Source organism: Dasypus novemcinctus, chromosome 13 (assembly GCF_030445035.2).
Source record: "Dasypus novemcinctus isolate mDasNov1 chromosome 13, mDasNov1.1.hap2, whole genome shotgun sequence".
NCBI classification, from domain to species: domain Eukaryota; kingdom Metazoa; phylum Chordata; class Mammalia; order Cingulata; family Dasypodidae; genus Dasypus; species Dasypus novemcinctus.
This window is the reverse complement of record NC_080685.1, coordinates 106,563,108-106,572,547: the sequence shown is the minus strand read 5'-3', so window position 1 is coordinate 106,572,547 and position 9,440 is coordinate 106,563,108. Positions and strand designations below refer to the sequence as shown.

The 9,440-nt window shown below is 43.4% G+C and overlaps 1 protein-coding gene across 1 annotated transcript in view; it reads left to right on the top strand.

The window, feature by feature from the left end:
- The first annotated feature begins 1,868 nt into the window (after positions 1 to 1,868).
- The window catches only part of SLC30A10 (solute carrier family 30 member 10), a 48,402-nt gene continuing 40,830 nt past the window's right edge, over positions 1,869 to 9,440 (top strand). The window contains exon 1 of the mRNA XM_058275229.1: positions 1,869 to 2,319. Coding sequence (XP_058131212.1) covers positions 1,869 to 2,319 — 451 coding nt within the window. The remainder of the gene's footprint in view (positions 2,320 to 9,440) is intronic.

Here is a 9,440-nt window from a genome sequence, read left to right as displayed (position 1 = left end):
AATACAAATATACAAAACATGCTAATTTTACTAACTCGACTTTGTCATACACGGTCAACCTCTTTAACATATAAATATTTCAAAATTAGGACTCATTTGTCCCTATATACACTATATATAAACCAAACAAAATGTACAGTACATACAGAAAAGGTTTTGTCTGAAATTGTCCAAGTATGGACATACTAGCATATTACCTTTTGCAATTGCTTCCCTCCCACCTCCACTACACCAATAAAAATACTTTTTTTGACTCCACATTCCTTTGGCTTTAGAATAAAACTCATTGAAAGGGTTGTTTGTACTTGCCAAATCCAGTTTCTCTTCTCCTTTCTTTTGAGCCCCCTTCCTATTTGCCCTTACCACTTCCCTGAGACTGCTGTTCAGGTGGCCAGCGGCCTCTATGTTGTTAAATCCAGTTGTCATTTCCAGTCTTCACTTTACTTGCATTTTTAGCATTTGACCCAGCTGGGTTTCCCTCCTCTTTGAAACACATTCTTCCTTGGCCTTCGAAACACTGCACTCTCCCAGTGTTTTGCCTTTTCTTCTTTTCTTCTTTTTTCTGTCTCTTTCCATTTCCCTGGTGACATCATCTATTCTCACGTCCTTAAATACGATACATTGCCAACTCCCAAATTCCTATATTGCCAGCCTATATCTCTCCCCTGAATTCTAGAATCTCTTATGCAACTCCTAATTTAACAGATCAACTTGGATGTCTAATAAACACCTCCAGAGTAAATCATTTCCACCCCTTGTCCACCAACACTGTTCCTAAAGCAGCCACATTCATCTCATCTTCATCTCAATTTCAATCCCATCCTTCCAGTTGCTCAGGTCAAAACCCTAGTGTCAACATTTACTCTTCTGTTTCTCTCATATCTCGCTTCCAATTGCTCAGCAAACGCTACTGACTCTAACCTCAAAATATATCCTGGACACAGGCCAGATGCATGGGAAAGCATGGGCCTGTGGTTAGTTTAGTGCTCTGCCTTGGCTGTCAGGAATGGGTAAGCTAACATGAGTCTTCATATCCTTCTCCTAGGCATTCCAGAGTAGCTTCTCAAAACAATAGGGGCCGCTGCTGTTTTAGATATTCAGTGTTATAAGTGATTGACAGACGATAAGATTAAAACAAAACCAACCCCACAGAAACGTTTCTTGCACCAGCTGTGAGCAAGGGATTTTTTTGGCTTCCTTCCTCCCTTCTTTTCTTCTTTTCTTTCTCTTTAGCTCCTCCGGCTTAAATTATTTGACCTCTCATGAGTCCAGGAATGCTTGCTCTTCTTGTCTTATTTACGGAGAAGGTTTGGAAGTAGGGTGATTGGGGGCTCGAGGTCAGTGGGCAGGTAGTAGAACTATCGCCTTTGCTTCACCTTTGACTTTCGCTTCCACAGAGCCCGCCCTCATTTCTGGATTAGTGGCCCCTGGAACATCCCCAGGTCCATGCCATAAACAGAATTCGCCTATTTTCACATCAGGCAGACAAGAGACACTTGTTGATGTCCGAGGACTTGCCTCAGGAGGCCGCGACGACCCACCGGGAAGACCGCCGAGGAGCTTCTGCCGGGCCCAGAGACCCAGGGACCCTCGACTTCAGTCATTAAACAGACCAACCACCACCTCCAAAGACACCCCTCCAGCCGCATCTGGAGACAGCGCCTTTCATTTCCATAACTTCCAGCTCACGTGACAGCCCTCGTTTAATTGCCCTTTCAACTGGTTTATGGCTTTACAGCCGCCCATAAAAGGCGATTCCCAAATATGACAAGCGCTGGAAGGCTCGAGAGGAGCAGCGCCCGGGGGCTGTGATCGCTGGGCCGGGGGCTGCTTCCCTCGGGGCTCGCCCTCCGCCTGCGACCCCCGCCATGGGCAGGTACTCGGGGCGCAGCTGCCGCCTGGTGCTCATGTGCGTGGTGAGCATCCTGCTCTTCGTGATGGAGCTGGTCATCTCCTACATAGGCAACTCGCTGTCCCTGGCCTCGGATTCCTTCGCCGTGCTCTCGCACTGCGTGTCCATGATCGTGGGCCTGCTGGGCCTGCGCGCCAGCAGCGTCCGCCGCCACCGGCACGGCACGTACGGCCTGCTCCGCGCCGACGTGGTGGGCGCCTTCGGCAACTCCGTGTTCGCCGTGGCCCTCATGTTCGGCATCTTCATCGAGGCGATCAAGCGGTACCTCAACCCGCAGCGGACCGAGGAGCCGCTGCTCGTGCTCAGCGCCGGCGTCGTGGGGCTGCTCTTCAACGTCCTCAACTACGCCATCTTCCTCGACTGCTGCTATGGCGCCGCGCCCGCGCGCCGCCGGGACGCCGGCCCAGGTAACAGCCGCGCGGGACGCCGGGACGCCGGCCCCGGCCCCGGTAACGGCCGCGCGGGACGCCGGGACGCCCGGACGCCGGCCCCGGTAACGGCCCCGCGCGCCACCGAGACGCCGGCCCCGGTAACAGCCGCGCGCGCCGCGGGGACGCCGGCCCCGGTAAAGGCCCCGGTAACGGCCCCGCGCGCCGCCGGGACGCCGGCCCCGGTAACAGCCCTGCGCAGCCCCGCGCGCGCCGCGGGGACGCGGGGCGCGGGGACCTCGGGCGGAGGCCTCGGGGCTCGGGGGGTGCCGCCGGGGGGCGCCGCCGGGGGGCGCGGAGGAGGCCCGAGGCGCTCCGCCCGCCTTGGGGCGCCGGGCCTCGACGGCGGAGGTCCGGGAGCGGGGATGTTGTCAGAAGGAAAGTCGGCCGCGGTGTGCGGCCGGGCGGCGGCGGGCTGCGTTCCCCCTGCTTTCAGGGCCCCTCACAGGGAACCGCCGTGTTCAGAGGGGCGGAGAGGGCGGATAAGGCGCCCCTGAAGTAAGTCCCCGCGGGGCTGAAAGCGGGCTCCTTCCAGTGACTCGCTCCTGTTCACCCGGAGTGGCGAGGCTGTTCAATTTAAAATAAATAGTTTAAGGTCCCCGTGAAATACGTTTACAAAAATACTGGACTACATCACCAGCTCACGTGGAACGAAGATGTAGACAATTGACTAGGCTGATAAACCCTTAGGAATATATGCAAGTCGTGTTACATAAAATGAAGAGAGAAGAAAATAAGGAAGTTGATCTAGTCGGCTTAATTCTCTTTTGAACAGAAATATTTGCATTTATTAATTGGCTAGGTCTGTTTTATTGGAGAAAAAGGGAAACTACACATTAGCTTTTATGACCACCTTAGGAGTGGATACCTGCCTCATTGGTCCTCTGTCAAGAAGATCAAATTAAATATTGGGGGAGAGCAATAAAGCTAAAAAAATGCTTTATTTTAGGAGCATGGGTCTTTATTGCCACAGGAATGATTTTTTTTTTTTAGGTACTGGGGCTGGGGATTGAATCTGGAATCTCGTATTTGGGAAATTGGTGCTTATCCGCTGAACTACACCGGCTCCCCAAAAGGATTTATATTTAACTTTTACATGACAGCTTCTTGCAAAAGAGAAATTTCCAGTGCTGCTTTTGGAAGGAGTACTGTAGAGTGAACAGACCAGAGTCAAATCCTGGCTGTACCGAAAGGCAGTGGTAGGCAAGCTGCCCGAATGCCTTGCCTGCTTCTCCACCTGTAACGAGGGGGTATTAAAGACTAAATGAGATGCTAAATGTTTAGCACTTAGGAGACACTTGATAACTAGCAAGTATTTAATTGTAATTGCTCCACTGGATTTGAAGACATTTCAAGGTTTTCCTTACTCCATGCTGATTAGTTTTCTCCACTAGGAGAACTTACATAACTTAGCGTGGGGTCTGAGAGTATAACTTTTCATTTCTTGATTATATTCCTTCTGTCTTTCCTACCATTAAGATTTACTTCAGCTTAGGGAGCGGGTGTAGCTTAGTGGTTGAGCACTTGCTTCCCATGTGCGGGTACCTCCTTAAAAAAATTCATGTCAGTTTGGTGCATTCCTTTATGCTATGATGCTCTTAATTTTTCTGTTGTTAGAATGTATGTTATGAGAGCACCTGTAATGTGCTAAATATGGGAGGGAATAAATGAGAAACTGTAGTCTTGAGCTATACTCTACTCAATGAATGAATGAATTAGGGTCTCATCTTTATGTAAAAGACAATTATTAACGTGAAAGCCTGTGCCTCAGTTACATCAGGCATCGTGTGAAATTGCTACTTGAGGGTCCCCGTAATAAAATTCACATATTTGGTGTAAGACAAATATACATATTTTTATCGCGAGGTATAACTTTAAGGCAAGGAAAGTGATCTCAGATAAATGCTACGAGTTGACAATGGAAGTGTCATCATAACTTACCATTATGTTTTCAATGGTCCCATAATAATTCCAGTTTTGCCTTTCCTTTTGACGTATTTACCTGCATATAATAAAAGCAGTTGAGGCAAAGGGGACTAACTCTTTTTTTTTTTTTTTTTAAAGATTTATTTATTTATTTAATTTCCCCCCCTCCCCTGGTTGTCTGTTCTTGGTGTCTATTTGCTGCGTCTTGTTTCTTTGTCCGCTTCTGTTGTCGTCAGCGGCACGGGAAGTGTGGGCGGCACCATTCCTGGGCAGGCTGCTCTTTCTTTTCACACTGGGCGGCTTTCCTCACGGGCGCACTCCTTGCGCGTGGGGCTCCCCCACGCGGGGGACACCCCTGCGTGGCAGGGCACTCCTTGCGCGCATCAGCACTGCGCATGGCCAGCTCCACACGGGTCAAGGAGGCCCGGGGTTTGAACCGCGGACCTCCCATATGGTAGACGGATGCCCTAACCACTGGGCCAAAGTCCGTTTCCCAAGGGGACTAACTCTTTGACCAACATGAAAATATGTAGACAATCATATTTCACTTATTATTAATTTTTTTAGGAGGTATCAGGGATCTAACCCAGCACCTTGCTTATGGAAGCAGGTGCTCAACCACTGAGCTATATCCACTCCCCAATGAGAGTTGGTTTTATCATTTATTTGTTTGTTTGTTTTTAGGAGGTGCCAGGGATAGAACCTGGGACCTTGTATATGGGAAGCAGGCACTTACCACTTGAGCTACATCCACACCCTTTATTTTTATTTTTATAGATTAAATGATCAGACAGGCCCTAACTCAGCTCTCAGTTGGGAAGTGGTACTTTCCAATATTTTTTTATGCCCATACTAAGATAAAAACAAGTGGCTTAAGACAAACATTTCCCCCTAAGCATGTGGGATTCTATTGGTTTAATTCCAGAGTATCTTCTTTTGAACTGTACATGTTTGGCTAATGCTTTGAGATCCATGTTCCATGTTCCATTCTTATTTTGACAGTTTTTGGTGCTGCTGATTTCTTTGATTGGAAATTCTAGAGTGTTCAAGCCCTCCAAATAATTTTAGGATAGCTAGCTTCTTAGCATTTAAGTCTCATTCCTATTTATCACTTTCACTGAACCATACATTTGATATTCTACCACCTAAATAAACTTGAAGAAAAGAATAAATATTTGGGTTAGATATATCTCATAAATTGGTACTAATGCAATTTCAAATGCCTCACATCTCAAGAAGAAATATTAAAAGGAATAATCTCTAGATATAAATTTATACTAAGCAGTATAAATTATGAAGGAAAATAGGTTCTTGACTTCAAAAGATTCAACCTAAATTTAGTAGGAAAAAGACTTCCTATATGTCTCGAACCCTAACCTTGTCGTACCTTATAGTTCCTATTTACTGAGAACAGCTGCTACTTCCTGTTTGGTAATCAAATGGGGAATCCTATGGTTTCTTTTGTGGAAACTGTAGCCTGAGAAGTTTTCGTTAGTCCTGTTACAGTCTCCCCCTGATTCTGTGGATCTTTTACTTGTTCTGCTTTATCTACCTGGTTTACTAAATGGTATCCCTTATATTTTACGTTTGCTATCGTAGAAAAATAAAAGCTAATCAAGATCATGGACTTTATGCTAAATATTAATAAAGCAGACTGTATATACAGTTAGGATTATAAATATCCTGGGCTTTCTTAGAGTGAGGTATGCTGGAGCTTCAGGTGCCAGAAATTAAAACAAAACAAAACCCTGGGAGAAAGCAATGACTAGAAGATTTAGATGAGGTCAGAGATCCTGGAGGGCTTGGATCAATTCCCAGCTGATGTAAAACCATCCCCTGCCTCTGAAGGAAAAGGTGTAAGAAATTCAGGTGATGGTGGAGTGAATATTTTTGGCTAAAGTGAAAGGCAAAGTGGAAAAAATAAAATTTGCAAGCCTGAAGGAAAAAACAAACAAAATAGGTTTAAAGTCCAAAAGTTTGATAGCTATATGTGTAAGCGTGTTTGGGGAAGGCACTAGGGGGTGGGGAGGGGAAAGGGGTGACAGCAACACGGAGAACCAGATTGTGGGTAAAAGGTGTCATCATGTATTTTCTTTCATTAGACTTAGGGATGAAATTTGAAATTTGTTTTTTTTTTTGCAGTTTTCTCTACCATTTGTTTATTTGGTTTTCTTTGGCTTTTGTACTATCTTTTATGGTTGCATTTTATTTTTAATTATTTTTCAGGTCTGAGTTTTCTTTAAAATTTGACTAATAGAACTCTCTTTTGTATCTTGGACAGATACCTTGCTGTGCCTTTATTTTAAAATTAAAAAGTAAATTTGTGTAGCTCGCTTTCCCAGTATGATTGCTTCTGATCCATTTCGCATCTTTTAAAAAAGTCTAGGTTAGATCACGCTTGTCATTTCTATCAACTCTGAAAAAAATTTTTAAATTTTAAATTATTTTTCAAAATGCCTTTCCTTCAGATTTATTTAAATTAATTTTCTTTTGATTCCAAATTGTGCTTGCTTTTTCCCTTTCTTTTCCAACCGCCCTTCTGGCATTATGTTCCTCCAGCCAACATGTTGGAGGCAATGACAGCATAGGAATCAGCCAAGCTTGTAGGGGCAGAAGCTTTTAACACGCTGAGGATTAGTTCTCCAAAGCTTCGATTTAAGACTCAGGGCTGGGGCTGAAGAGACTGTGCTGATGAGAGACTTTTCACCCTAACAGTCCTGTAGACCCTGAAAACAAATCCGTTTTTTTCCTTACAGGAAATTTTATCCGGAGACAAACAAAGTAGCCAAGACTCTGAGAGTTTCTGGAGAGGCGAGTAGCAAATACTATGGAGTAAATAAGATTTTGAGAAACTGTACAAAGGATGGCAGCTTTGCAAACTGGAAAAAGGGGGTATTTTCTAGGCAAAAGTTGTTACCTGAGATCTCTTTCTAGTTCTAAAGCAGGGTTTAGAATGCTGAGGAATTTGCAATAATTATTAAATAATTTTTAAGAAGCATGACATTTAATTCCCAGAAGCTATTTCTTTGCAGATTGACCATAGCTGACGGGTATCCTTTTTTTCCAAGCACCAACTAGTCCTTCACGGGTTTTGAACCACTGACTTCCTCATGAGAAGTTAGTGATATGTATACAGACACATATCACGGTGTCTGTCTCATAGTAGGTGCTAAGTAAACTTCCTTACAGTGCTCTTTCCATACTTTCCTAACAGCTTGCTTAGCCCCTCACCTGTCTTATCTCCCAGTGAAGGGAATCTGGGTCAGTTATAAGAAATGAATACAAAATATGAGAGGAAGATAGAAAAATAGATGCTAGTTTACCTTTGTGAGATCAACTTCAATTGAAGAGAAAAAGAAGCCGAAGGGACCAGCCCCGTGTCCTCAGCCTTTTTCTTCCAATATGCAGCAGTTGCTCTGACTGATAAAGAGTTAAATTTTAATGAAAAACAAACGTTTATTGACGTTTAGTGAGTTGCCGGGCACTGTGAGAGTGCAGAGTGAATTATTACAGCACTATATTTCATACATTTGGAGAGGTATAGGTTTTTAAAAAATAATTAGGTAAAGAGAATTACCTGCTCTTTCCAGTTTTCAGACAAGAAAACGGAGATTCAGAGACATGTCATACAGCTAGTTAATAGTAAAATAGAAAAAGAAATTAGAACTTTGAGTATAATTTTGAATCTTTAATTAAAGACTCAACTCTGCTTTGCCCAAGAAAAAAAGAAGAAGGAAAAAATTGTGCACAGTGAAAAATTGTTTGGTAATAATTAAAAAATAGCATATCAAAAAGTGAACGTTACTATACTGTAAATGGAATTCTAATTCCATTAGCTGAGTGACCTTCAGAAAGTGAAACTTTCTAAAACTTGGTTCCTCAGTGTAAAGTGGATAATACCAATCTCATAAGGGTGTTATGAGGATTAAATGGTAATACATGTGTAACCTGCTCAACAGAGGGCCTGGCACAGAGTGGACACTCAAGTGGTAGTGATGATGGTTGTGATGGCCGCGGTGGTGGTGGTGACTGTCCAAGGGCTGAAGAGAGAGGAAGAAATGAAATACTAGTCAGATGCTCTGTGGTCTGCACCCTTGTTCTGTTCCACAGCCACACACTGGCAGCACACCATCTCCTTGGCCAACACTCCATTCATATGTCCAACCCAGACCCCTCACCGCTGCTGGATAACCACACTGCACCTGTGTCTTACTTCTGATGGATATCCTTTGTGGGGTGAACCAGAAGGAGCCTGGACCAGAATAGAAAAGACATGTTCTGGGACTTCTTCCCTCAGGCACTGGGTAGGATGCTGGGGAAGATACACATTGAGTTCATCTCAGGTATCATTTTACCCCTTTTAACGAATCAGTGCTTTTTGTTTGACAAATAATAATAACTTCATGTTGCACCATTTTTCAGAGGACTCCCTTAAGTGCTCAAGATGCTCTTTGTAGAAGGGTGCTAATTATATTTTTAATTTTACCATCTTAATGGTAATAAAATGTTATTATATCACTCATTAAAATAATGCAAATGTCCATTTACTAAGCTGTTATTTTCAACTTATAGATAAACTAAGGCCCCAGATGTTGTGTGGTTAACCTAAGGTTGATATTAGAACCAGGACTTTACATTTCCATACCTCTCTTCTGCCACAAGGTGTTTTGCCTTTTAAATATTTCCTTACAGTTATGTCCAATGAGTAATTATCTCCTTTTTCCTTATTGGGAACCTTAATTTTCCAGGAAGATAGGGTAAAAGTAAGCTTATTACTATTATTATTTTTTTTGGCCAGATGCTCAAAACTTGTAGAGACGATATCTGTTATTATTTTTTTTACCTTTCTTACTCTTTTAATATAGACAAAAAAACTGTTTTTTTTTTAAATTAGAGAAATCGCAGGTTTACAAAAAAATCATGCATAAAATATAGGGCTCCCATTTACCACTCTATTAACACCTTGGTGTGGTACATTTGATGAAAGCACATTTTTATAACTGTACTAATAACCAAATCCCATAGTATGTTGTGCAGTTCCTTGGATTATTTTTTAAAATTTATTCTAGTAACATAGATACAATGTAACATTTCCCCTTTAAACCACGTTCAAATACATAATTCAGTTCTGTTAATTCTCTTCACAATATTGTGCTAAATTACACCATCCATTA